Source organism: Fukomys damarensis, unplaced genomic scaffold, assembly GCF_012274545.1.
Source record: "Fukomys damarensis isolate Sample0158 unplaced genomic scaffold, DMR_v1.0_HiC HiC_scaffold_9, whole genome shotgun sequence".
In the NCBI taxonomy this organism is placed as follows: Eukaryota; Metazoa; Chordata; class Mammalia; order Rodentia; family Bathyergidae; genus Fukomys; species Fukomys damarensis.
This window is the reverse complement of record NW_022900921.1, coordinates 28,424,246-28,451,728: the sequence shown is the minus strand read 5'-3', so window position 1 is coordinate 28,451,728 and position 27,483 is coordinate 28,424,246. Positions and strand designations below refer to the sequence as shown.

Genomic DNA, 27,483 nt, shown 5'->3' with positions numbered 1-27,483 from the left:
GCATCACCCCAGAGGCCTGGCCACGGACACTGAGCCCCCCTGGCTGTGTCTTCCTAGACGATGTGTTCCTGCCCAAGGACATGGATGGGGTGGAGATGGATGAAACTGACCGCGAGGTGGAGTACTTCAAGAGGTATGTGTGAGCAGTCTGCTCTCCAGCTCCATGCCCATTGAGCCCATGCTTAAGCTGAATATTACACCATGGGTCTCAAAATGACCTTCTTCCTCAGCCCTGACCCCTTGGGGACCTCAGGCCCTGCCACACAGCCTGTCTGCTCAAAACCAGAGAGGCATTTGGCAAGATGGAGCATCTGGGAAGATTTAAGGCATGAGGAGAAAGAACCAGGGCTTTCTCCAGCTGTATTCACTTGGACTTATTCTGTTTTGCTTGGGCTAGGCTCTGGGAATAGTCTAGACCAGTGATGGCAAATCTTTTAGAGCTTTCAATAATACAGCTTGCTGCAGCATGCATACTGTAGGTTCACCACCACTGGTCTAGACAGAAAAAGATCCAGAAATACACAACCTGGCGATTAATTCCATTAGAACCATAAGAGCATGATGGGGCTGTGAGATGGGAGGCTCAAAGGAGAGCTCCAGATCAAGCTGGGGCAGGGTTGGCACAGGCTAGGAGGCCTTTCTGGGATAGGTGATACCCAAGAAGACTCAGGTAAAGCAAGAAAGTATTTGTGACAGGAGGGCCACCAAGTACAAAGGTCTTAGAGCAAAAGAAACAGAGCATACTTGGGGAACAGAAGCCAGTCCAGTACAGCTAGAGAGTGGAACAAGGTGAGCAGGGAACTTGTATCTTGGGGCAGGCTCACGGACTTCATTGTCCCTTGGCCTCATGGGCAGTGGTTCCTAAACCAGCAACAGTCCCATACCTGCCAAACCCTTTCACTGGGGAACCACAGAAGTTGGACTGTGTTTTTTGATTTTGGGGTTTTGTTTTCTTTGCTGGAGATTGAACTAAGGGCCTTTACACAGAGCTATATCCCTAGCCCTTTTTATTTTTGAGATGGGGTCTTGCTAAGTTGCCCAGGAGGGACTCACACTTGCAGTCCTCCTGCTGTAGCCTCCCAAACTACTGGGATTACAGGCATATGCCACCACACTCAGCACCAGCTGGTTTCTTAGGAGGACAATGTCTAGAAGAGTGCACTGAAGAAGGGAGAGAGTCTCCAATTGCGCTTCTCCTATGTCTCCTAAAACCAACAGGTTCTGTTTGGATTCTGCAAAGCAAACTCGTCAGAAAGTTGCTGTGAACTGGACCAACTTCAGCCTCAAGAAAACTACTCCCAGCACTGCTCAGTAAGGTAGAGACCCCAGGTGTTACCTGAACCTACCCCATGTGCAACAAGATCATTCTCTGCTCTCAATCAAGGGAATTGGACTTCGGTCTTGGCAGTCCTGTTGCCTTACCTCTACAGCACCTGCGCAGCAAACTATAGTGTCTGAAGGTCTAAGCCTCATCTCTTTTCCTGAGCCACTCACCCTAGGTCTCTGTCCTTCAGCCACTCCTCTCTGCCAGGCCTTCCTGAACCTTGCTGCCCATGTTCCTGAAAGGCCCTTCCTGGGCTGCCATCTCTGGGCTATCAGCATGAGGGTTCAACCTCTCATCCCTGTGGGACTGCCCCCAGCCCTGATCATGCTGGGGCTTGCATACCACTTGCTTAGCCTGGTTCCTACATGCAAAGTGCCTTCCAGTTGAAACAAAGTGAGAGGGGCCAGCCCCAAGGAAGCAGTGAGGGGGCAGATGAGAATACGACAAGGCTTTGTAGGTCATTTAAACACAAAGGAGCTGGGAATGGTGACACAAGCCTATAGTCCTTGCACTTGAGAGGCTGAGTTAGGAGGATTGCCATGATTTTGAGGCCAGCCTGGACTACATAGTGATTTCAAGGCCATCCTGAAGTACATAGTGAGATACTGTCTTAAAACAATAACAAAAGCCATGAATGATTTGGTGAGGGCTCTTCCCAAACAGAACAAATTCCCTAACGAAATTGGTAGCCACACTGCTTCTAGAAAGAAAAGACCTGCCCCTAGAGGGCTCTGGCCTCTGCATTGGTCCTTTTGTCTGAAATATTAACACATTTGATGATGTTCTTGGACTAAGTACAGAAAACTGGAGAAGGCATTAGACTGAGAACCTTAGTGCAGAAGAGAAGAGCACATAGCAGATGACCTTGGTGCTGAGTTCAGGGCTTTGTGACTACTATTCCATGTCTCCATCCTGTCTTGTGTCCCTGGTATGAGGCCTTTTCTGGCTAGCAACTCCATAGCTTCCCACAGGCAATAGGAGGCTGGAGCAGTTGGGCTGGCCTTAGGAACCCCTGAGGTCTTCACTTATCTCCACTCTCCTATTTCCAGTGCCAGGGCACCTCTCTGCACTAAAGCAGTGAGTTTCTACACCCTCAGCTCTCCAGAGGCAGCACAAAAAGCCTGAAGCTAGGGCAGCCTTTGAGGCTGGGGCTCCCAGTGGCATGGTATCCGTGTGCTATCTCAAATCAGATGATCTTGCGACTCCCTGTCAGCCCTCTGCTGTAAGGGAGCTGGGCTTCCTGATCATTTGCCAGACTAAGGGGTCCACACCCCAGGAATCTTTTCCAGGGCCAAGCTGCCATCCTTCCTCTCTTCTCTACCTCCATAGGAACCAGGCACTTTATGTTGTTCCTACTAAAAGAAAAAGGGTCACATCTCCACCAGTCCAATTCCACTTGCCACCCAGGAAACCAATCCAGCCATCCTCTCACCTTGCCTGGTCTGTTTTCTGAGACAACACACACACATACCCATAACTGTTCTCCTCACCATCCTCTAGGCAGGACTGAGAGCCCCCATGTGTAAGAAAGCAGTCCTGGCACAGACTGAGGACCCAGCCCAGGCTGTGTCCCTGGAGTCTGAATGCAGAGGTGGCCTCCTCCAGTACTTGCTAGTGGGAGAACAGATGCCAGCAGCCACTCAGCCCTGGCCTGGAAGGATGTGCTACAGCAAGGGTCCTTCGCATCTAAAGGATTGTCTTACATGATGCCAGAACCCCAGGACCGGGGCTTTCTCCCCCAATAGGGCCTTAACCTTCTTCCTCTGCTAGAAGTGATCCAGGAAATCTCTTCAGCATTTTTAGCCCAAGGAACAAAAATATGAGCCAGCTGTTTCTGCTTCCATAGAAACCCAGAGTTGGTATGGGGAAGATGGAGCACAAGCCATTGCTCACTGTGATCCTATTCTTCTGTTATTTCTCAACCTTCTTTAGGGCAAGTTTCTTCAGGGCATCCTGAGGCCCCAACTGCCAGCTGATGGTCTACAGTTTCTCCCTCCATGTGCCCTGCCCACCTGCCCTGACCCTTGCTGCTCCTTCCATCCTGGACCAACCAAAAGCTGAATGGATGCTACGCTGTGCAGGGGTCCCTCAGGATCTCTGCTGAGCTGCTTCCTGGTGCTATGCAGCCTCTATACTCAGAGACTGGGCTGGCCTATGGGCCAGGGGCTGATGGTACTGCTGGCCCAACATTGCTCTCTTTGTGCTCAGTTTTATTGTTTTTATTTTATTTTTTTCAATTCTTTACTTTTGATACTGTGAAGATCTTTCATGCTGAAAGATAAAGCAACATTTGGACACAGAGTTGGTGTGATTCTGATTTGCTGGTCTGGACAGGGAATGGGGTGAGGGTTGTGCTCAGAAGCGTTGGAGGGGCCAGGGATTTAGCTCAGTGGTGCTGCCAGCTGCCTCACAAACACAGTGTCCTGAGTTTGGTCCCTGGAACCAGAAGAAGAAGAAGCAGCATTGGATCCAACTTACTAGTCACTAACCTTGTGAAGCAGATACTGTGTTTCATCAACTTGGCATAGTTTTCTATTTCGTTTTCAGGATTCCTCACAACAATCTTATGTGGGATGGTTAGCCCATTTTGTAGATTAGGAAACTAAGGCTAAAACAGGAAAGTGACTCCACTGAACTTCATCTGACCAAGTAGGGCTGAGCTCAGGCCTGTATTTCTGGTATCTGTGTCATTTGCTTCTGTTGGGAGCTGGAGTCTGAAGCAGCTCTTTCACAACACTGTATTTGTTTCCTTTTGTGCAATACGGGTAAACTGCAACAGGATGGATGTGAGCAGAGGTCTGAGAAAGATTCTGAGCCCCGTGTGAACAGTCACCTGAAGCTTGGCTGATTGAGGCTCTTTACACTGACTTAAAGCAATCGGTTGAGGGTGCACTAAGTTTTTATAAAGTAGGTCTGATTTCCAGTGGGGATGGGACATGGAGCCTAAGGATTTGAGAGTTAAGACAACAATGAAACAGTATAATGTCAAGCAAACTCTCCATTGGAGCTAGTTTGTGAATTCAGTTTTTTGGGGTTTGGGGGGGCCATGGTTTGGTTTTTAGTGAGACAGGGTCTCACTATGTAGTTGAGACTGACTAGAACTCACAATGTAGCCCAGGCTGGTCTCAAACTGAAAGCCTGACTCAGCCTCTCGAGTGCTGGGATGACGGGCGTGCACCACCACACCCGGCTGAATTCAGATTTTAATAGAAGGGGTTTGCTAAGAATGCCTCACATGTAGTTATATCCAAACTGCCTCCCCTCAAAGTAGTTTTCTGTACTAAAGCCAACTCGAGCCTATTTGGGAATTGTTGTATCTAGAGGGTCATTCTGCAGTCAGAGAGCCTTATATAGGACATTAAGAGCAGAAACAGAACCATCCTTGCTTTTTTGCCCACCCAGGTTGAGCCCAGCCATATGCGAGTCTGCTTCCTCTTCTAAAAAAGAATACAGAACATTGACCAAGGCTCAAAATTTCTAATTCCTGGCCTGTTCCAATCCCCAAGGAAGTGTGACTACACTTCCCTACAAACCCATTATCAGCTGTGTTTGTCTCTCCACTTAACACCAGGTTTCTACAGTCCAGCTGAGTTAGTACAGCTATCAAATTCTGCACATACCAAAGGTGCAGGTCTAATCAAGCAGTCCATTTACCAACAGAAGGATTCCTTTATTTCTGAGTCAAGTTCTCACTGTGTAGTCCAGGCTGGTCTCAAACTCACTGTGTGGTGAAAGCTGGCCCCAAACACACAACAATCCTGTCAGCCTCCCAAGTGATGGGATTATAGTGTGCACCATCAGTAGTAGCCCTGTTAAGCATGAGAATAAACCAGGTGTGGTGGCGTAGGTCTGTAATCACAGTACTAGAGGCTGATAAGAGGACCGCCTGGAGTTCAAGGCCAACCTGAACTACGAGACCCTATCTCAAGAAAACAAACATACAAATGAAGAAAATAACACTGTCATTCCTCTTCAGAAGCTCTCAATGAAGTTAGATTTACATATTCTGTCACTGCCCTGCATGCTGTGGGCTCAGCCTCTCTTCGGCTTTACCTCTAGCTACACCAACCCACACCACCCATTCCGCTTTGTTCCTAGTAATGTGTATACTTGCACATCGACAGACCTTTATTGCTGCTGCAACCGCAGAAAGCTTCTCTTCTCCAATCCGTTCGCAGAGATCCCACACTTTGCTGGAAGCTCAGAACCAAAGTCTAAGCCGCGTCTGGTTTCCCAGGCAATCACGCTGAGCTCCACTGCATTTACAATAATCGTTCATTTATATGCAGAGCCTCCATTTAAAAACTGTCATCGGTATTTTATTTAGCCCTCACCACCGTGACGACAGATGTGTCCCACACAAATGAGACCGGTCAGAATGGTAGTAGATGTTGAGTCACTCATTCTGCAAGCCCCACCCTCACCTCCAACGCTGCGCCCGGGAACAGGGACCGAAACATTGCAGGAATCTTGGTTTGCCGGATCTGGGATGATCTCCCAGCCACAAGAGGACGTAGTGTGCTCCAGCTCTGGGTATCTAGCAGGTAGGTAATCTGTCCTATCCTCTCATAAGCAGCGGTCTCCAAGGAGTGTTCTAGTGACTGCCGGCTAGAGCCTTTTGCGCATGCTTCAAATCCAGCATCCCACAATGCAGTACGGGCCACTTTCGCCTTCTTCAGAAACAGCCTCGAAGGCGCAAGCTCAACTCAAGAAGTTTGTCCCTCTGCGCGATCCGTCGCGCCGATGTCGTTGCTAAACTCCGACACCCATTTGTTCGCATCTGATTGGATTTCACTCAAAGATGGGGCGTGGTTCGGTTGTGGAGTCCTTGCGTACGGCAAAGGATGGAGGAGCCGGAACCCGAAAGAAAGGTGGGAGAAAGGTTGGGGCCTACGCGGGTGAGGAGCCGGAAAGAAGGCAGCGGGGTCGGTGCCTGATTCTTGTATATCTGCAGCGAGTTCGCATCGACGAGACTACTGCTGCAGGAAGCCGCTCCGAGGCTGAAGATGAGGACGACGAAGAATACGTACCCTACGTGCCGTTGCGACAGCGCCGGCAACTACTGGTGAGGAGCCCAGATTGCCCGACGAGTTCGGGGGCGTGATCACTGGGGCTTAATTGGATGGGAGGTGACTCGGGCCTTCAGGGAGAGGGGCACGATCTGAGAAGTGTCAATGCAAGGGAACGTGTCCTGAAGGCAAATGAATGACTGACGACCTAATCTGAGGGCTGAAGCACGGGACCCTCGCCCAAAGCCAAGATTATCAGCAGGGACCCGATGCCCGCTCTTCTGTTGGGCTTTACTCTGAGAGGTACTGTGGGAACTCAGCTCCAGAAGCTGCTGCAGCGAAGACGAAAAGGAGCTGCGGAAGAGGAACAGCAGGACTGCGGCAGCGAACCCCGGGGAGATGAGGACGACATCCCGCTGGGCCCTCAGTCCAATGTCAGCCTCCTGGATCAACACCAGCACCTCAAAGAGAAGGCTGAAGGTGAGTTGGGAAGTACTGCTAGAGTGGGAAGGGAGAAGCCAAGCCTATTATCTATGTTGGTGTCTACCTGTCTCTGGTGTCTGTCTTCTTTTTTCAGCCCGCAAAGAGTCTGCAAAGGAGAAACAGTTGAAAGAAGAAGAGAAGATTCTGGAGAGTGTGGCTGAGGGCCGAGGTATTGTTGCAGCCAGGGCAATGAGGAGGTGAATTAAACTGCCTCCCTGTCACCCCAGGCATGTTATATATCGAGGGATCTGGTCTCTGGGAAGCAGAAGCCAGCCCTAAGCTATGTCTGCCTCCTCAGCCTTGATGTCAGTGAAGGAGATGGCCAAGGGCATCACATATGATGACCCAATCAAAACCAGGTATGCCGTCTTCGTCTGGGTAGTCACCTTTACTCAAGATGACTTATACCTGAGGTTAGCAGTGCCCAGGGCTTCTCTTGACCCCTACCGTTCACCCACAGTTGGACTCCACCCCGTTATGTCCTGAGCATGTCTGAAGAGCGGCACGAGCGCGTGCGGAAGAAGTACCACATCTTGGTGGAAGGGGATGGCATCCCGCCACCCATCAAGAGCTTCAAGGAAATGAAGTTTCCTGCAGGTACATGGAATAGGGAGAGATGCCACACTTTTATAATCAAGCCTTTGTAGTATTCTAGGTCTCATTTAGCTCAGCAGCATGACCATTGTTGGTCCACCCAATGAGGATGCCAGGATTTGAGATGGAGTTTCTTTAGGCATACTTTTCAGTTGCCCTAGTCATATATGTTCACTGTCCTGTGCTATAACAGAGTTTCACTGGCAAATTATATTGGGTTTAGACAGACCTGGATGTGACTCCCAGCCTCACCAAGCCCAGGGGCATTATACAAGTTTACCTTTCTTTCCATCCTTCTCTGTTCCCAAGCCTTCATTTTATCACTTACAACTTGTGAGGAAGTGCTAATTTCATAGGTGGTAGGCCTTTGATAAAGCACCTCTTGTTTTCCACAGCCATCCTTCGAGGTCTGAAGAAGAAAGGCATCCTCCACCCGACACCCATCCAGATCCAGGGCATCCCCACCATGTGAGGATGGACTGAGACCTTGGGTCCCTGGGAATGGTGGTGACAGGGACAAGAAAAAATCAGGTATCTGACTAGAGAAGTACTTGCTGTTTTATGCTGGATCTCAGGCTGTCCTCTCCCAACAGTCTCTCTGGCCGGGACATGATTGGTATCGCCTTCACCGGGTCAGGCAAGACACTTGTGTTCACACTCCCTGTCATCATGTTCTGCCTGGAACAAGAGAAGCGGTTGCCTTTCTCTAAGCGGGAGGGCCCCTATGGCCTCATCATCTGCCCCTCAGTAAGATAGCCTATCTTAGAGGGCAGGGGAGAGACTGGGGCTGCCTTCTGGTGCCAGCCTTTTCCCTGTTCTACAGCGGGAGCTGGCCCGACAGACCCATGGCATCCTGGAATATTACTGCCGCCTGCTGCAGGAAGACAGTTCACCCCTCCTGCGCTGTGCTCTCTGTATTGGGGGCATGTCGGTCAAAGAGCAGATGGAGACCATCCGACAGTGCGTACAGGCAACCCTGCCCCATGGACCTCCCAACTCCTATAGAGAAGCTAAAGGTTCCTGTAGTCACTCCCTGGACTCTAACCGTGGCCTCCTGTGGACCCAGCCCACAAGGGCCCCAAAGAATAATGGGGAGGTGGGTTGGGGTGAGATAGAGGGATATAGTCAGATACTGTGGGAACACAGCAGAGAGAATGGCCCATCCTCTTGAGACATCTGAGAGGAAAGAAGTCAGAGATAGCTTTACAGAGAAGGTAACATTGGAATTTTGAAGAGGGGCAGACGTGGACATGAGCTAGATCCCAAAGGAATCCATGTCCTGTCCATTCCACACTGTGCAGCCCTACAGCTATCACAGATGCCCTGGAGATGTCTCGGGATCACAGAAGCATTCGCAGTCTCAGGAAAGGTGCAGGCCCAAAAAAGATGAAGTCATTGTGCGAAAAAAGCCCACCAAGGGCTACAAAAAGACTTTAGAACCAGGCACCGGTTGTATACCTTTAATCACAGCACTTGGGAAGCCAAGGCAGGAATATTTTCAGTTTGAGGCTAGCGTGAAGTACATAGCAAGATCTTTACTCCAAAAAAAAGAAGAGAGGAGTGCAGGCTGTGGGAGCCCATAGTGAAGCCTGGGGCGAGAGGAGTAAACGGGAGGTGATGGAATGTGTGTCAGGCCAAGTGCTGTCCAGAAGGCTGCATCCCCTTCTTCCAGGGTATAAATGTATATTAGGGCAGGATAAGAGGGTGACGAGAGGACAGGGGAGCAGAGACAGGAAGAAGGAAGAACAGCAGAACAGAGGCAGGGTATGGCCTCAGTGGGTGATGGGCAGGTGGTTCCAGGGTCTTTCTTTGATCCTCAGTGGTGTGCACATGATGGTGGCCACCCCTGGGCGCCTCATGGATTTGCTACAAAAGAAGATGGTCAGCCTAGACATCTGTCGCTACCTGGCCTTGGATGAGGCTGACCGCATGATCGACATGGGCTTTGAGGGTGACATCCGTACCATCTTCTCCTACTTCAAGGTGCCTATCCTCTGTACTACCCCCTTCCCCGTGTACACTACATCCATCATGGAGGACCCCGAGCCTCTGTGCTGTCTCACCCTCTGCTCCTACTTCTGGGGAGCTGTGACCCAGCTGCTCAGTAGTCCCAGACCCATCTCCTCTTACCTTTGCCCCAGTCCCACCTAGCCCTGTGTGCCTCGGGTCCCAGCTCCTATCCTTCCTCAGGGTCAGCGGCAGACTCTACTCTTCAGCGCCACTATGCCAAAGAAGATCCAGAACTTTGCCAAGAGTGCCCTAGTAAAGCCTGTCACTATCAATGTGGGGCGTGCTGGGGCTGCCAGCCTGGACGTCATACAGGTAAGTCAGCACTCTCGCCTCTCGGGCTCTCTTGAAGCTGATTGGAACACGGGCTTCACCTTGTGGGCCCTGGGGTTTTATTGAAATCTTCTGGCTTTTAGCCCGAGCCATTCTTCACGTTAGACATTAGCCCTTGGTGACAAGAGTCTCCTCGTCAATTTCTGGCCAGATTAGAGGCTCAGCCTTTTTAACAGGGCCATAGCTTGTGAACCTAACCCTGGGATCATTTGACCTGGCCCCTTTGGCAGGAGGTGGAGTATGTGAAGGAGGAAGCTAAGATGGTGTACCTGCTTGAGTGCCTACAGAAGACACCTCCACCTGTGAGTGCAGCCAGTCCAGCCTGGGGCTGTAGTCCCCAGGACAGAGGAGAGGGTGGTAGGGACAATGTATTGCATGAAAGTCAAGTGATGCCCTGTGACTGGAATCAGCTTTCCTGGACAGGTGCTCATCTTTGCGGAGAAGAAGGCAGATGTAGATGCCATCCACGAGTACCTGCTGCTCAAGGGAGTTGAGGCTGTGGCCATCCATGGGGGCAAAGGTGAAGGCAGTGCATGCATTGACATGGACCCTTCTGCCATGGCAGTCCCTCACCTCATCCCTCTTCTTGCCTGGCCAGCCTGCCTCTACTCTAAATTCCTGCTATAGCTGTAAGACCTCCTACCTGACCCTATCTAGACCAGGAGGAACGGACCAAGGCCATTGAAGCATTTCGGGAGGGCAAGAAAGATGTCCTAGTGGCCACAGATGTTGCCTCCAAGGGCCTGGACTTCCCTGCCATCCAGCACGTCATCAATTATGACATGCCTGAGGAAATTGAGAATTACGGTAGGGAGACTGGGAGACAAAAGGTGGCTAGAAAGGAGAGGGGCCAGGCTCAGTACCCAAACCCTGGGCAGTGGGCCAGAGGCTCTATCCTCTCTGCAGTGCACCGGATTGGCCGTACTGGGCGCTCAGGAAACACTGGCATTGCCACTACCTTCATCAACAAGGCTTGTGGTGAGTCTTTCATCAGAACCACCTCAACTGTCCCCCAGGTCTTTTACCTATTACCACTGAGGTTTGGACCATAGGGCCCAGAGTGGGGTCTGACGGTTACTTATTACCCCTCCCACCTTCCCCTTCCAGACGAGTCAGTGCTGATGGACCTCAAGGCCCTACTTTTAGAGGCAAAACAGAAGGTACCACCAGTGCTGCAAGTCCTGCACTGCGGGGATGAGTCCATGCTGGATATCGGAGGTAAGCGCCAAGCAAGAGGCTCAAGTCCTCCCTGGTGGTAGGGTCAGGTTGGGGGCAGCCATGGAGACAGGCAGGCAGGAATACCACAGAACAAGTCCATACTAGACAGTGAACTGGGGGGACCTACTTAGGGGAGCCCACATTCCAGGGCCTGGATCCTGGATCTGTGACCTTGCTAACCCTACCTCTATCCCTTCAGGAGAGCGTGGATGTGCCTTCTGTGGGGGTCTTGGCCATCGGATCACTGACTGTCCCAAACTTGAGGCCATGCAGACCAAACAGGTCAGCAACATCGGCCGCAAGGACTACCTGGCCCACAGCTCTATGGACTTCTGAGCCATCTGTTTTCCTTCCTTCCCTCTAAGAGGCCTCAGCCCCTGGACTTCTGCCACAACCAGCACAAGAAGCCAGCATTCTCAGCCCAGCTGGCCTGGGCTGCTCACTATGCTCCCCAGAATTACTATTTTTGTGCAGACCTCTGCCTCCCTGTCCCAGCTGCCATTAAAGCACAGCCCTGTCAGTCCGCCTTGTCTCTGTGTCTCAACCCATCTGCCCCCTGGTTCCTGGGCAGGCCTCACCCCTGGGCCTCCAACACCCTTCCGAGCCAAGGTATCAGCATCTCCCACTGCTGCTGCCAGCACCCAGCCTGCTGGTACCTAGCTTTGAAAGGAGCCGCCTAGCCAGTGCCCCACTCTGGGGGCTCAGAGCATTCCTTAGTGTTGCTGGGACCCACAGTAGGATGCCAAGGGGGAATGGGTCTCTGGCCTCCTGTCTGGCTGTCATAACCCCTCAGCTTTGCTCTTCCTGATGGTTGTGTGATGCTCGGAGGGCTTCTCCTTGGATGTCTTGGGAGGCTCCTTCCTACTTCGGCTCCTGCTCACTGCCTACATACACAGGCTTCCAGATGGAAACCCTCAGCTTCATTCTCTGAGGAGGTGGCAGATGCCACAGAAATGCCATTCGGGCTACATATCCACTGACCTGCTCTGTTCTCTTATTTGCTGGGTTATAAAGACTTAGACACGCCAGGCAGAGATCTGTCTAGGAAGCCCTCAGTTAAGTGAGACTCAAATGTGAGGAAACCGGCAACCTTCACAAGACGGCTAGCAGCTCTGCCAGCACCTCCACATCTGTGAAAGACGGGCAGAGGCCCAGCACAGCAGTGGCTGTGTGTCGAGTTCCTCTGTGCCAGGACCTTCATGTGTAAGGCCACATGCTTGTCCAACAGGACAGCAGTTACTCCAGTCATGTTTGTCACTTGGTGTGTGGCCTCAGGCAAGTTACTTAATTTTTCTGAGTCTTGATTGCCTCATTGTTGACAATGAGAGTGCAGAGGAGTTGGTTTGGAGACTGTTGGAGTTGTTTGGACCACAGGAGCCACAAAGTCAGGTTCCAGAAGGCTTTAAAAGACATTTCCTGGCTGAATGTGTGACCTTAAAACAGTATTCATTAGCCTCATTACACTTTCTTCCGCAGAGGTGACATTGAATGACACATGAGACTTCCCAGATTCAGATATACCAGCCTCCAACAAGGATAGGCGGGGAAAAAAAAAAAACAGTTGACAGGAAGTGGCCTTAAAAGAGCATGTGACCTCTCAGGGGAGCCCACTGGGGACCTGCCACCCATACTCACGTGGCCAGAGCCATTCAAGGGTGTGGATCTCATGGACTGCTGCCTGGCCTGACGACTGTTGAGAAGGCCACTGTGCTCTCAAGCAGTGTGGATGTTCAGGGACAGCCTCCGGGAGGGAGAGGTACCCACTCCCCAAAGCAGCACTGATAAGGTGTGTACGGGAGGGGCTAGTGTGTGGGGAAAGGCTCAAGGCTCATTGAAGTGGAGACCAGAACAGGCCTGAGTGCTGGGCTGAGAAGCCCAGTTTAGACCCAAAGAAGGAGGGAAGCAGGGTTGGCTTTGGGTTGGTGGACAGAGCCAGGTCATCCCCGGTGGGGCAGGAGCTGCAATGAAGAGGAACAAGTCCACGTCAGAAGTATTTTAGGTAGAAGCAGAGATTAGGTAGACACTCAGGCAGGCCTCTTGGCCAACCAGAACTGGATGGGAGGGCCAGGAGTTTACCAGACTGAGAGGAGGGCCCTTGGGTGAGAGAAAGGGCACTCAGTGCCAGGCCTTAGGATGCACAGCTGCCTGGGATGGGGGAAGGTTCGGAGCTTATGACTCAGGGCAGCCAGCCTGTCATCAGATGCTCATACCCAGCTGACCCAGGTGCCAGCACAAGGGTCACTGCCCTCAGGAGGCCTGAGGCTCCTTCAAAGCAGGTGTAGGCACCCTGGGCCAAGCAGAATCCTCAGGAAGAATGTGTTACCCCTCCCATCCCTTAACTGAAGGTTGGGCTCCCCTCCCCCTGGCCCACAGCTGCCTCTCTGGACAGAGGGAGGGGGAAGTGGCCAGAAGGGGAAGTGTGAGTGTTCCTATCCAGCCTCTCACCAGTCTCCTCAGGTCTTCGCAACAGTGGGCCTCTGGCTGGCCGTGGCCATGGAGCCTGCAGAGACCCCCGTCAAGGATGGCATCCTCTACCAGCAACACATCAAGTTTGGCAAGGTGGGGACCTCTGGCTGTTGGGGCTGAACAGCCTTTGTAAGAAAGGCTGCCTTGTTTAAGAAGGGGAAGGTAAAAGAAGGGAAGGGTCTGAGGTTGAAAATCTCCAAGCAGGTCAGAGCTGAACAGCCTTAATTGGGTTTTAATAGTGGCACTGAGGCCCCTATGAAGGACCCAGGGCTGAGCTGGAGGAGCTGCACTCTGCACACAAGGGAGAAGAGGTGGGGAGGTCACCTCTCTCGCAGCAGGCCCTGCACCCCCATGGCTCAGCTGCAGCTGCTGCCCAGGCAGATCAACGGTCTGTTTCCTTTGCTAGAACCTATTTGCATGTTATCTTCCTTGCCAGAATAAGGCTGTGACCTCCTTCACCCAGCCACGGCCCAACTGTCCTTTTCTTGAGTGGTGAAAGTAGGAACCAATGTAACAGCAGTATCAAGTGACCTTCCCCAGCCATTAGCTACTTTACAGACATAATCCAGTGGAATCCCTACCTTCACTTTCTTATGACCGTTTGAGAGTCAAGGACACTGGTACTATGGAAGTCAGTTAGGAAAGGGGGGAAAAAGGGAAATGGTGGGTGGGATTTGAACCCAGGACTAACTGACACCGACCACAGACTCTAACCTTCTGCCTGGTCCATCCCAGGCAAGGCCTCCTTCCCTGGTATCCTGAGAACTTGGGGGAGGCAAAGGCCCATCTGGGTGGTGAGGAACAGTTGTTAAGTTTATGCCAAGCCAAGTGACAGGAGCATCTGCCACCGAAGGATCTTCTCTCCTATCCTCTTCTCCTGCAGAAGTCCTGGCGGAAGGTATGGGCTCTGCTGTACGCAGGAAGCTCATCAGGTGTGGCACGGTTGGAAAGCTGGGATGTCCGGGATGGAGGCCTGGGGCCAGGAGGTGACAGATCAGTGGGGCCTGGCCGTCGCGGTGAATGGCGGGTCATCCGCCTGGCTGATTGTGTGTCAGTGCTGCCTGCTGATGGTGAGAGTTGCCCCCGGGACACTGGTGCCTTCCTGCTCACCACCACTGAGCGCAGCCACCTGCTGGCTGCACAGCACCGCCAGTCCTGGATGGGCCCCATCTGCCAGCTGGCTTTCCCGGTGAGTGAAGGGTGGGTGGGGCCCAGAGGAACCACCTCGGCCCACACTTGCTCATCTCCTTGCTCACTCACATCCTGTCACTATGTATGCATTGCCACATACCTACACGGCTAGGAAATGGCCCAGAAACCCATAGAGTAAGTCTTAGCTGGCTACGCATGCCACAGTGCAAATGAAATGGGGGAACATTATGCAGAAGCGCCAAAGAAAGACTTTCTGACAGGACAGCAGGCCTGAGTCCTGAATGATATTTAAGAGCCCACAAGCTGGGTATGGTAGTGCATTCCTATAACCCCAGCGCTCTGGGAGGTTAAGGCAGGAAGATCACAAGTTTGAGCCTAATGTGGGCAACTTAGTGATTTAACAAGAAAGACCCTATCTCACAAAAAAAGAAGACTAAAAAGTTTAGCTAGGAATGTAGCTCAGTGCAAAGGACCTGGGTTCAATTCCCAGTATTGGGCAAGGAAGGAGGCTCACCAGGCAAAGGTCTGAGGAAAGTACATCCTAGACAGTAAGGTCTGAGGAGAATTTTGAACAGAAAGAGCAAAGACCCTGCAGCAGGAGAAAGTGAGGTATGCTCAAGAGTTGGAAAGTAGGCTGGCATGGTCAAAGGAAAAGGAGCAAGAGAAGTACAGGAACAGTGAAGTTGGAGAGTTGAGTGAGAGCCAACTGAAACTGCCTTGGGCCACGTGTGAGGTTTGGGATTTTATTCTGAGTCAGAGGAGAAGTCAGAAGGTTTAAACCAGATGCTGATAGTGGTAAAGGCTCGTACTGTCTGTGATAGACCAAAATGAAAGAAGTCTGTTGGTTCCTCAAAAAGTTAATCATGGAGTTACCATATGACCCAGCAATTCACCTGCTTAGTATATATCCAAGAGAATTCAAACAGGTGTTCACGCAAAGCTCATATGTGACTACTTGTGGCGGCAGTATTCACAATCACCAACAGGTAGAAGCAACCCAAATGGCCATCCCCTGATGAATGCCTATCCATCCAACAGAATATTACTTGGGCATCAGAAGGAATGAAGTATTGGTATATGCTACCACATGGATGGACCTTTTTTTTTTCTTTTTTTTTTTTTTTTTTTTTTTTTTTTTTCCAGGTTAGATGGTCAGCAGCAGCCGGCTCCAGGGCTGTGGGGCGGCTGCCTCCCTGCGCAGGAGTTTATACACCCAGACTCCACACCAGTTAGGCCAGTGAACTGTGGCCTATTTCAGCTGCAGCGGCAGTGGGTGGTCTTTTTTTTTTTTTTTTTTTTTTTTTTTTTTTTTTTTTTTTGTACCAGGGATTGAACTCAGGACCTTAAATTTGTGAGGCAGGTGGTGGCACCACTGAGCTAAATCCCCAGCCTGGATGAACCACATGTTTTTGTTTTTGTTTTGTTTTGTTCTCTTGTTGATTTTTTGGGTTTTGTTTTGGTAACAGGAATCAAACTCAGGACTTTGTGCTTGGGAGGCAGGCATGTCACCACTGAACTAAATCCCCAGCCTGTTTTGTTTCTGGGTTTTTTGTTTGTTTGTTTGTTTGTTTGTTTGTTTTTTGGTACTGGGGATCGAACTTGGGTCCTTGTGATTATGAGAGGTAGGCGCTAGAACCACTGAGCTAAATCCCCAGCCCCTGTAGTTATTTTTGACAGTCTTGCTAAATTGAAGTTACCTTAGATGGGCTCAAATTTGCAAATTCTCTTGCCTCAGCCTCCCAGATTATAGATATATACCACCATGTCCAGAATAAACCTTCACTACATTATGTTAAGTAAAAAGCCAGACACAAAGAGCCATATAATGTATGATTCCATTTACAGGGAATGTCCAGAATAGACAAATTTAGAGACAAAAAGAAGATTAGTTGCTAGAGGCTTCAGAGAAGAGGAATGGGGTATGACTCCTAACAAGTACAGGGTTTCCACTTGGGGTGATAAAAAGGTTCTGGTACTAGGTAGTGGTGATGGCTGCCCAACTGGGTAACTAAACTAGAAACTACTAAGTTATATGCTTTAAAAGAGTTGGTTTCCAGCTGGTTATGGTGTTGCACGCCTGTAATCCCAGCACTTAGGAGGCTGAGGCAGGAGGATTGTCGTGAGTTTGAGGTCAACCTGGGCTATGTGGTGAGTTTAGGACCAGTCTGAACTACATAGCAAGACTCTGTCCCCCCAAAAAAATAAAACAACAACACCAAAAAGCTGGGCTTGGTGACTCATGCTCATAATCCCACCTGTTCAGGAGACTGAGGCAGGAGGATCACAAATTCAAGACAACTTAGTGAGACCCTCTCCCAAAATATTAAAAAAAGGTAGAGGGGGGCTATGGTTTAGCTGAGTGGTAGAGTGCTTGCCTAGCATGCATGAAGCCCTGTGTTCATTCCACAAACAAAAAAAGATAGGGCTGGGATTTAGCTCAGTGGTTCCGCCTCCTGCATTGCAAGCACTAGGACCTGAGTTTGATCCCCGGTACCAAAAAAAAAAAAAAAAAGATAAATTTTATGGTTTTGTACATTGTATCACATTTTAAAAGTGTTAATTTTTTAAAAAATGAACAGGATGTAGGAGAAAAGGGAAGGGGCATTTGCACTGGACCCCAGCCGTGCTCCTGTAGGCCAAGGTGGTCACGGTAGAGGTGTGAATCGGAAAGAACCTCACAGTGTGCTTGCTGCACGACCAGATGTGCAGTGAGGGGCAGGGAAGGCCAGGGGAGACTCACAGGTGGTTGTGTGAGAAGGGGAAAGAAGCCTGGGCATTGCTCTCCGGCATTGTTATCCCTAAGGCCCCTGCCCCTTCCTTGTTCCAAACTGTCAGAGGATTGCAGGACTCAGCCTAGTCCCCAGTCAGCTCAGGAGACATCCTCCTCAGTGCCCAGTAGTTTCCAGCTGTTAGACACCTAGCAGCATAGTCCCCTTCCCCAGCCCAGGGAGAGTCCAATGGGAATGGCTGTCCATCATGAAGGTGGGGAAACAGTCTCATGGGGCTTCCTGGGGCCATGCACGTATCAGAGGCAGAACTGGGATTGGCCCAGGTCCCTGAATGCCCTTGCTTGCCATGTAGTCCTGGACTGCTGACCCCATGGGAAGTAGGGGGAGAGGCGCCAGGTAGATACAACTAACCTCTGACTTGAGCCCATTCCCCAGGGCACAGGGGATTGCTCCTCAGGACCAGGGGAAGCTGAGTGTCACAAGAGGGGCCTTGTCCCAATGGAGGAAAACTCCATCTACTCCTCCTGGCAGGAAGGTGAGTCCATGGGAGTACTGGGAACAGCCTCAGCCTAACTACTCCTGGGGCTGACATCTTTGGGAAATGGATGCCTCCTTGCTTGCCTTCAGTGAGCGAGTTTCCTGTGGTGGTGCAGAAGACGGAGGCTGCCACTCGCTGCCAGCTGAAGGGTCCCTACCTCTTGGTGTTGGGCCAGGATGCCATCCAGCTGAGGGAGACTTCCAGCTCCCAGGCCCTTTACAGCTGGCCCTACCACTTCCTGCGGAAGTTTGGCTCAGACAAGGTGAGGTGGGGGTGGCTGCCTCACTCCAGCAGATCCCTGCCGGGAAGGACCGTGGGAGGTTGGTGTCCTGGCTCTTCAGACACTGATCCCCCACCTGTGTCACCTGTGTCCAGGGTGTGTTCTCCTTTGAGGCTGGCCGTCGCTGTGACTCGGGTGAGGGCCTCTTTGCCTTCAGCAGCTCACGTGCCTCAGATATGTGTGGGGCAGTGGCTGCTGCCATTGCCCGCCAACGGGAACAACTGCCTGAGATGGCAGCTCCCCGACCCTGCCCCCTGCCTCGGGCCACTTCCATGCCTTCCCTGGAGCCTCCTGGAGAGCTTTGCGAGGTACCTCTGGGGCCTGAGCTACCCACCTCCAGGAGAGCACATGTGACTGAGCATGGGCCCCAGAGCCTGCCACTCCTGCTGGGCCCCACTCTCGAAGAGCCAGCGTCCCAGCTCTATGCTTCAGTGCGCAAGCGGGCCACTGGGCCCTCAGCCAGCACCGAGCACCTCTACGAAAACTTGTGCATGCTGGAATCCAGCCCAGGGCTGCCCAATGGGGGCTCTAAGCCCCAAGAAGGCCCCTCTGGTAGCCGCAGCCCCTTGGTCAGCCCCATCTCCTACAGCAGCGAGGACCTGAGCTGGCCTGTCCCACCTCACGATGGCAGGCTGGAGGCCCAGTACCGGCGGCTGCTAGAACTAGAGCTGGACGAGGCAGGCAGCAGTAGCCACTCAGGCCCACAGGCGGGCTTCAAGGCCAAGCTCGTGACGCTGCTGAGTCGTGAGCGGAGGAAGGGTCCTGCCCCCTGTGACCGGCCCTGAAGGCCTGTGCAGTGGCAGCAAGAGGACAGAGATGCTCTCCCTACAGTAGGAGGGTCTACATCCGTGAAGACATCCCCTGTTCTCCCTGGCCTGCAGGGACAAAGCAGGCAGCGGGGGAGGATCCACACCCTGCCCTGCCCACCCAGCCATGTACAGTATAACAGATTTGCCAATAATAAAACCTTCCAGCTCTCCTTGAGTTCTGCCTGTGGCCCACAGTCCACAGCCCTCTGCTTAGCTCCTGGCATCTGTGTAACAAATGCCAGTGCTGTGTGCTGGGCTCTAGGAACACAGATGACCGGGGCCTGACTTTGGCCACTGGTGAACTTAAATCCATGTGAGCACACGAGATGCATATAAGGTTTGCTTCATATAGTCCTGGGCAGCAGGAATGACACCAACAGGCTGAGGAAGACAAGCAGTTCGCTGGTGGGAGAGGTGCCCTCTGCACTGAGTCAAGATCAGGCAAGAACCAAACAAGCAGGCAGTGACCACAGGCTGAGGGTGGGTATGTGCAGGCCAGAAGATCATGGTGGCACTGCATGCCCTGCGGTGAGTGGGCATCCTCAGGGGAGAGACATGGTGAGAGTTGGGGAGGAACAATTGGAGGCTGAATCTGAGGGAGCAAAACTGCAGACCAAATGGGGTGTGGTGACACATCTGTAATCCCTGCACTGAGGGAAACTGAGGCAGGAGGATCACAAGTTCATCTCATCTGGGCAATTTAATGAGACTGTCTCAAAACCTAAACATTTAACAAAGGGCTGGGAGCCAGGCGTGGTGGCGCATGCCTGTAATCCCAGAACTCAGGAGGCTGAGGCAGAAGGATCGCTGTGAGTTCAAGACCAGCCTAGGCTACATAGTGAGTTCCAGGTGAGTCTCAACTACACAGTGAGACCCTGTCTCAAAAAAACTAAATAAATAAATAAACAAATAAAGGGCTGGGAGGGCTGGGGATTTAGCTCAGTGGTCCCTCACTTGCCTTGCAAGCACAAGGCCCTGAGTTCAATCCCCGGTGCCCCCCCCCAAAAAAAAATTACTGTGGAGATTCACGTAGTTACAGGATAAAGGGCTGGGAGCCAGGAGTGGTGGGACCTGCCTATAATCCCAGTACTCAGGAGGCTCCTGCAGGAGGATTGCTTAAGAGTTTGAGGCCAACCTTAACCACATAGTAAATTCAAGGCACACCTGAACTACATAGTGAGACCCTGTTTCAACAAAAAACAACCCCCGCAAAACAGACCAGCCTAACTGGTCTCATCTCTCTCACAGATTGATAGATAGATAGATAATGACTAGGGATGTAGCTCAACTGTAGAATCCCCCTGAGTTCAATCTCTAGTACTTTAAAAAAGTCTTTTTTAATGGGATCCCAAACACCCATGCTAGGAGCACGTAATGGTCGTTCAGGGGTGGTGGATGGTGAGGAGCAGGTGGAAGGAATTTCAAAGATGCCATACAAATTACAGACACTTCCAGGAAACTCAGGCCTCGTTTTTCTCAACTGTAAAGGATAAACACCAAGTTACATGGGACTAGGGGTGTAACTCAGTGGTAGAGTATGTGCCTAACATGCACAGACCCTAGGTTTGATGCCTGCACTGAAAAAAAAATCAAATTATATATTAGGTCTATTTCTCCTTTAGAGTTTTCTTGGTCCTATTCCATGCCAGGCACTCTGGGACACAGCTATATGCAAGACATCCTCAGTTGTGTCTCCAGGAGACCTTTCATGGGGAGATAAGCAAGCTTCTTGAAGACTTTATTGCCTGCTTTTACTTTTCTGCTTCACCGGCCACCATCCTTGGGGGCAGCCAGGTGAACAATGGGATAGAGTCTCCAAGGATCTAGCCTCTTGGTCATTTGACCCCAATCTTATCTCGGCTGTCACACCCTTAGCCTATCCTGAATCATGTCTTCACAACAGTGACGCACAGATCTTATTTCCACGTAACCTCCCCTGGCCACTTCCTCTCCTCCCAGCTTACTTCCTCCAGGATAGCCAATACTTCCTCTCTGGCCACATCGACCTACAGTGACATCTTTCTCACTGTCTGTGAGCCCCTGTCTACCTTTCATCCTTGTTACATTTTGGTTCCATGCTCCATTCACAGAATGCTCTTCAATCTCCTGTCTCCTTTTATTTTATTTGACTGGCAAAGCCCACAGCCCCAGGTGAACCCAGATCTTTCCATGCCTGCCAACACCCAGAGAATTTCACACCAGGAAGCTGGCTTGTCCTCTCACACAATGTCATCGAAAACTGGACAGCAAGGCTTCCCACACTGCCCACAGAGCCCGGCCCACAGTACAGCTTTTCTTTCCCAAGACCTTCAAATCCTCTCCTCTCTATCACCTAGTAGATGAAGTAGGACAAACATGAGTCAACAGAAACGAAATTTTCCCACCTTTAATCTGCCACCACTACCTACAAAAGTTCCAGCATGTGCACTCATCTTGTGAAAGAAGTGCCTGTCCCCAACATGTACTCTGACCCCAGCTCTTCTCATCTCCTCAAAGCTCGGCCAACCTAGATGTCCCCTTCCTCTTCTGGACCCATTCATGCTGTCACAAAACATGCTGTATAATTTCACATGTTAAAAGAAATCTCTGCTGGGCAGCTGGGCATGGTGATGCATGCATTCTTTCTTTCTTTCTGTTTGTTTGTTTTGTTTTTTGAGACAGGGTCTCACTATATAGTTGCTAGAACTCACTATGTAGCCCAGGCTGGTCTTGAACTCACAGCAATCCTCCTGCCTCAGCCTCCCAAGTGCTAGGATTACAGGCGTGCGCCACGACGCCCCGCACTGTGCATGCTTTCATTTCATTCTGTTCTGATTCACAATGAAACTTCTCAAGAGTTGTTGATTACGCTCATTTCTACTTTTTCACCTCCCATTTTCCCTTTAACTTACTCTAGTCCTCACCTGGTTCCCACCATTCCATTACATGGTTCTTACCACCACCTAACTTGCTTCTCCAAGTAAAATCACCCTCAACTTCCTGGGCTTCTCAGCAGCATTCCATACTCCTTGGGGCACCTGCTTTTCATTGGATTCTTCTCCTATCTTCCTGTCACACAGCTTCTCCTTCCCACCCTCTTTTTATTTTTTTTAAGTCATGGGGATTGAACCCAGGGCACATTCTAGGCAAATGCTGTACCAGTGAGATACTGCCTACCCCCAGCTTCTTGCTGTCTTCTCTGTTAGCATTCTTCTCCTTACTCTAGCCTTAGATACAATGTAGCTCAAGTCTGGCTACAAGTAAAACTACCTGGAAGCCTCAAAAATTGCCCATGTCTAGGCCCACACTCAGGGGCTCTAATTTTATGTCTGGCTGCATAGGGCTAGGGCACCAGTGTTTACTTTTTCACTTTCTGGGTGATTCTAGTATGCACACCATATCAAGCTGAGAACTACTGCAAGCCAATCATATATCTAGATTTCATAGGTCCTCGGAACACTAATAACTCCCAAAGGTATATCTACAGTGCAGACCTCTTGCCTGAGCTTCAGATTTAAGAATCCAGCTGAAGAGCTGGGTGTGGTACTGGCACATGCCTGTAATCTCAGCACTTGGAAGGCTGAGGCAGGAAGATCGCCACAACTTAGAGACCAGGCTGGGCAGCACAGGATGTTCAAAGCTAACTTGAATTATATAGTGAGATCCCATCTAAAAAAAAAAAAAAAAAAAAAATCGGTATTTTTAAAAGGCATCTCCAAGTCTGGGCCTTTAGCTCAATGGTAGAGCACTTTCCCAGCATTCATGAGGCTCTGGGTTCAGTCTTCAATATTACAAAAAATAAAAGGCATTTTAAAATTTAATGTGTAATGATTGCATAGGAACTATCACAAAGAATCAACAACTGGGACCGCATAGTATTAAAAAGCTTTTGCACAAGAGAAACCACTAACAGAGTGAAGAGACAACCCACTGTGTGGGAAAAAATTTTTACCAGCTGTTCCTCAGACAAAGGACTACTACCTAGAATAAAGTACTCCAAAAAATCAGATCCCTCAATTTTTTTTTTTTTTTTTTGAGACAGGATCGCACTGTGTAGTACAGACTGCCCTGGAACTCACTGTGTAGCCCAGGCTGGTCTCGAACTCAGCGATCCTCCCGCCTCAGCCTCCTGAGTGCTGGGATTAAAGGAGTGCACACCACACCTGGTTCAGATTCCCCAAATTTAAAGACCCAATCCAAAAATGAGTATGTGAAATGAATAAAAATTTCTCAGACGAAGAAATAAAAACAGCCAATAAATATATTTTAAAATGTTCAACATCACTGGTCATTCAAGAAATGCAAATTTAAAAAAAAAACTGAGATTCCATCTCACTCCAGAAAGAATGGCTGCTATCAAGAAATCAATCAACAACAAATGTGGAAGGGGCTGTGGGGAAAAAGGAACCCTTCTCCCCTGTTGGTGGGAGTGTAGACTGGTACAACTACTGTGGAAATCAGCGTGGAGATTCCTCAAAAAATTAAAACTAGAGCCTCCATTCGACCCAGCTATTCCCCTTTTTGGTATCTTCCTGAAAGAATTAAAAGCATCACATCACAATGATATATGCACACCCATGCTTATAGTGGTACGATTTGTAATAGCTAAATCTTGGAAACAGCCCAAATGCCAATCAACCAACAAATGAATAAAGAAAATGTGAGAATTTTTATACAATGGAGTACTATTCTGCCATAAAGAAGGATGAGCTTGAGACATTTCTAGCTAAATGGATGCACCTTGAGAGCATACCCTTAAGTGACATAAATCAGACATGCATGTTTAAATACCACATTGTTTCTTTGGTATGAGAAACTGAAGTGGAAGTAAGGACTGAGATGTATGACAGATATTGGGAAATGGGAAGAAAATGTTCAAATGGGAAGGGGAACAAGGGAGGGAGAAGGAGAAAGGAGGAAGGCACGAGAAAAAGAAGTAAGAATCGAAGGAAGGCCAGGCGTGGTGGCGCACGCCTGTACTCCCAGCACTTGGGAGGCTGAGGCAGGAGGATCACTGTGAGTTCGAGACCAGCCTGGGCTACATAGTGAGTTCCAGGTCAGTCTCAACTACATAGTGAGACCCTGTCTTAAACCCCCCCCAAAAAAGAATGGAAGGAAGAAATGGAAACAAAGCTTTTACATATAGGGAGGAGAGGGAAGATTGGGGGGAATGGGAAAAAAGAGGCAGGATGTATCACGTACAGGTGCAAATTCCCTTTGATGAATGTTATCATTATGTATGTCTAACATGTACCAATAAATGTTTTGTTATTTAAAACAAAGCATAAATTCAATGGTAAAAGGTGGTTGAAGGTGGTGGGTTCCATGCAGTGCTGGGTATATGTCGCCACATGAACAAAGCCCATGAGGATGCTGGAGCCCTGGGGAGGCAGATTTTAGCATTACTCATGAAATCACATCCAGACAGGTAACACATTCCCATGATTGATCAGGCAGCCATGGAGTAAGCTCAGGCCAAGAGGCTCCCAGACAGGGTGGTAACTGCAGGAAGGACCCCTCCTTTCCACACTGGCAAATCCAAGCCTAGGCCTTGGTTTTGTTTGGTTTGGTTTGGAGTGGGGAGGGATGTTGTTTTGAGACAATCTTGCTATATATTTCAGGCTGGCCTTGAACTCATGATGCAGCCCAGGCTGGTCTCAAACTCGTGGCAATCCTCCTGCCTCAGCCCTCATAGTGCCTGGTTTGCAGACTTGCACCTCTACACCCAGGATTTGAAGGTTCAATGAGTTCCATGATACACTGGCGATCACCCACAGAGTCAGGGTCATGACTAGAACTAAGACCCAGTCTGGCATCTTCTCCTTCACCACCAATCTAAGATTTTTTGTTCCATAGTGATTTCGGTAATGCTCCAGAGTGTAGGAGAGAAGAGTCCTTGGAATCTCCAGGACTCTATAATCCTCCCTCACCCTGGAGCTAAAGGAGTCCTGACCACCAGGGGGCACTGTGGCCTAGATCAAGTCCTGTTGCACTCTCAATGGCTGCCTGTGCCAGGAAGATCCCTGGCTCCACTCAGGCCTCAGGCCTGAGCCTTGCAGTGGCTCAAGAAACAGACCTCAGGGTCCTCTCTGCTATAAGACTGCCAAGACACACCCCCAGGTGCAACATCTTCTTTTGTTTATTTGCTGTTTCACTTTTGTAATCCATCCTTCCTTCCTTCTTTCATTTGTTCATCTATATCCAGGGCCAGGGATTTAGCTCAGTGGTTCTGCTATCTGCCTTGCAAGCACAAGGACCCGAGTTTGATCCCCGATACTGAAAAAACAGAACAATCATCCACATCCACTATGTGCAGGCACTTAGGAACCACTAATAGACTAGTGAGACAAGCTTCTGAGCTCATAGAACTAGTATCTTTTTTATCCCCCATACAGTATTGGTGATTGAATCCAGGGCCTTCTCACTGAATTATATCCCTGGCCTTTTTAATTTTTTTTTTTTTTTGAGACAGGGTCCCACTACATCAGTAAGTTGCCCAAGCTGGGTTTGAATTTGTGGCCCTCCTGCCTCAGCTCCTAAGTAGCTGGGATTACAAGCATGTGTCATTGTGCCTGGCTGGTTCCTTGGTTTTGTGTAGCTCTTAAGGATTTTAACTTTAAATGCAGTTCTAAAAGCTAAAGTGTGATTTTATTTATCCTGAGGTGTAATTTCTGTATTTATTTTATTTATTTATGTATTTATTTAGTTTTGGTACCAGAGATCAAACTCGGGCCCATGCGCTTGGGAGGCAGGGGTCAGAACCACTGGGCTAAATCCCTGGCCCCGTAATTTCTGTTTTTAAAACATCAGTTTAGCTGCTGCATGGAGAAGACTGAAGGGGACAAAGGGGATAGTAGGAAACCTGGTAGGAGACTATTAGAGATGTACAGGCACAAAAGGACAGTGGTTGAGACAATGCTGGCAGCAATGATTAAATGTGAAAACATTTTGAAGATAAAATGTGCAGCATCTGGGAAATAATAGAAATGAAACCAGTAGGATAACTTCATAGTTTCTGCTGAGCTAGTTGAATGGTTGCTGGTGCCACTGACTGAGCTGAAGGAGTTAAGGAAAATCACAAGGTTGAATTGGGACATATGATTCTAGATATCTAGCAGACATCTAGATGGACTATTTTTTCCCATTAAGTTTATTGGTACATTTAAGGTATACAATACAGTTATAGACAGACTATTAAACGCTGGACTCTAGAGTTTTGGGGCAAGATCAAGGCTGTCCATATCACTTGAGAGTCCTGGCATTAAGTGTTACTGGAAACCACAGGAGAGCATGAGGCTCAGGGAGTGAGTACAGAGATCAAGAGGCAGATGGGGGGACTGCCTAGGGTGTCGGAGAGTCCAACAAAGCAGAAGGAGTAAAGGGTGATTCCAAAAGAGAACCAGCATGACCCCTAGGCATGTAGGATGAAAGCTGAGGGCCACCACTGATTTGATGGAGACTTTGAGAAGAGAGTGCTCAGAGCAATGGTGTGGATAAGAGGTTGACTAGAGAGAACAAGAGAACAGGAGGAAGGCAAGTGGAAACAAGAAGAAAGACAATTAGAGAGGAAGTCTTCAAAGATGACAATTACAGGGATTTGGATAGTGAGGAAAATGATGCGGGGGGGGGTATGTGATGACGGTGGATAGAGGAGAAGAGCAACGACCATGAGGGGACAGGGCCACTAAGCTAGAGTGAAGGACTCCTCGTCACTTACCCAAACATGGGACAAACACTCCCACCCCCAACCCCCCTCCACCTACCATAGCTGCCCAGGCTGAGGCTGGGGGAAAAGAGGATTCGGAGGGCGACGCCCACTACAGTCCTTCTTCCCGATCCTGGAGTGGGGTATAAAGGGACAGTCCATCCCAACCGTGTGTGCTATGCGTCGGTCTGGGGTCGCAGGGATGCTGGGACTTCACACGTGCTAAGTATGTGTTCTGCCACTGAGATACAAGGCCAGCCCCTGCAAACCTAACCTGAAACTCATCAGTCCCCTTCAACTTGCCCCACCCCGACTTGCCTTGAATTTAGAAATTCTAGAGTCTCGGACGGCTGCGCCTGACATTCCGACTCTTACAGCGACCCTGAGTAAAGGATATTACCGTATTTTCCCATTTTTCCGAAGAGAAAACTAAGGAAAGAGACAAATCCGAGCCTAGCTGGTTTCAAAACGCCACTTTCCTTCCACTACGCCAGCGGGAGGCGAAAGGGGCTGCGAAAGCCAAGAGCAGGAAGCTAGCCTGGCAAGCCGCTTCTCCCCACCGCGGTGTCCGAGAGCCTGGGTCCTCACCCGGCCCCGCCCGGCCCCTCATCTACCCCTCTCTTCTTGGGCGGGACAAGGGCTTGCAGTGCCTTCCAGCTCAGAGTGACGGGGCTCCGTGATTGGGTGAAATGGAAGAATTGGGTGTGGCTTCCCGCCGGCAATCCGGCCACCAGTGGGCGTGACCACGACGAGGGCGTGGTCCGAAACCCCACCCACTCCCGCGTACTCAAAGCAGACGGGCGTCCGCGGAGGCGGGGCCAGAGCACGGGCGGCGGATCTCAGCGCGGCTCCTTGGA

At 50.1% G+C, this 27,483-nt stretch overlaps 3 protein-coding genes and 1 long non-coding RNA gene across 6 annotated transcripts in view; 3 read left to right on the top strand and 1 right to left on the bottom strand.

Moving 5' to 3' along the window:
- Fam193b (family with sequence similarity 193 member B) overlaps positions 1-3,615 on the top strand; it is a 33,663-nt gene extending 30,048 nt beyond the window's left edge. Inside the window, 3 exon segments of the mRNA XM_010622033.3 lie at positions 58-133; positions 1,219-1,316; positions 3,257-3,615. Coding sequence (XP_010620335.2) covers positions 58-133; positions 1,219-1,315 — 173 coding nt within the window. The 3' untranslated portion in view covers position 1,316; positions 3,257-3,615.
- The window catches only part of LOC117285376, a 73,288-nt gene extending 67,239 nt beyond the window's left edge, over positions 1-6,049 (bottom strand). Inside the window, exon 1 of the long non-coding RNA XR_004516420.1 lies at positions 5,451-6,049. This is a non-coding gene — a long non-coding RNA (uncharacterized LOC117285376). The remainder of the gene's footprint in view (positions 1-5,450) is intronic.
- A 50-nt stretch (positions 6,050-6,099) lies between these two features.
- Ddx41 (DEAD-box helicase 41) lies at positions 6,100-11,488 on the top strand. Of its 2 annotated transcripts, XM_010622037.2 has the most exons (17): positions 6,100-6,195; positions 6,279-6,389; positions 6,654-6,813; positions 6,911-6,985; positions 7,115-7,175; positions 7,277-7,413; positions 7,806-7,878; positions 8,004-8,157; positions 8,234-8,370; positions 9,231-9,393; positions 9,601-9,732; positions 9,981-10,052; positions 10,174-10,270; positions 10,408-10,557; positions 10,657-10,728; positions 10,858-10,968; positions 11,168-11,488. In XM_010622037.2, exons 1-17 carry the CDS (start codon positions 6,169-6,171, stop codon positions 11,302-11,304), a joined length of 1,869 nt encoding a protein of 622 aa, XP_010620339.1. In that variant the 5' UTR covers positions 6,100-6,168; the 3' UTR covers positions 11,305-11,488. The 2 variants fall into 2 exon arrangements, with proteins under 2 accessions (XP_010620339.1, XP_019062743.1); XM_019207198.2 differs by lacking the exons at positions 6,100-6,195; positions 6,279-6,389; positions 6,654-6,813 and having other exon boundaries at positions 6,942-7,013.
- A 1,125-nt stretch (positions 11,489-12,613) lies between these two features.
- On the top strand, positions 12,614-19,102 carry Dok3 (docking protein 3). Of its 2 annotated transcripts, none has more exons than XM_010622039.1 (6): positions 12,614-12,754; positions 13,426-13,527; positions 14,318-14,623; positions 17,751-17,850; positions 17,943-18,115; positions 18,229-19,102. In XM_010622039.1, exons 1-6 carry the CDS (start codon positions 12,695-12,697, stop codon positions 18,916-18,918), a joined length of 1,431 nt encoding a protein of 476 aa, XP_010620341.1. In that variant the 5' UTR covers positions 12,614-12,694; the 3' UTR covers positions 18,919-19,102. The 2 variants fall into 2 exon arrangements, with proteins under 2 accessions (XP_010620341.1, XP_010620340.1); XM_010622038.1 differs by having other exon boundaries at positions 13,417-13,527.
- Positions 19,103-27,483: the final 8,381 nt, after the last annotated feature.

Coding starts and splice junctions, on each gene's coding strand:
- Ddx41 (XM_010622037.2), top strand. CDS start 6,169: ATGGAGGAGCCGGAACCCGAAAGAAAG. Junction 8,158..8,233: donor GCCTCATCATCTGCCCCTCA/GTAAGATAGCCT, acceptor CCTGTTCTACAG/CGGGAGCTGGCCCGACAGAC. Junction 10,969..11,167: donor GTCCATGCTGGATATCGGAG/GTAAGCGCCAAG, acceptor CTATCCCTTCAG/GAGAGCGTGGATGTGCCTTC.
- Dok3 (XM_010622038.1), top strand. CDS start 12,695: ATGTTCAGGGACAGCCTCCGGGAGGGAGAGGTACCCACTCCCCAAAGC. Junction 12,755..13,416: donor CCCAAAGCAGCACTGATAAG/GTGTGTACGGGA, acceptor GCCTCTCACCAG/TCTCCTCAGGTCTTCGCAAC. Junction 18,116..18,228: donor GGAAGTTTGGCTCAGACAAG/GTGAGGTGGGGG, acceptor ACCTGTGTCCAG/GGTGTGTTCTCCTTTGAGGC.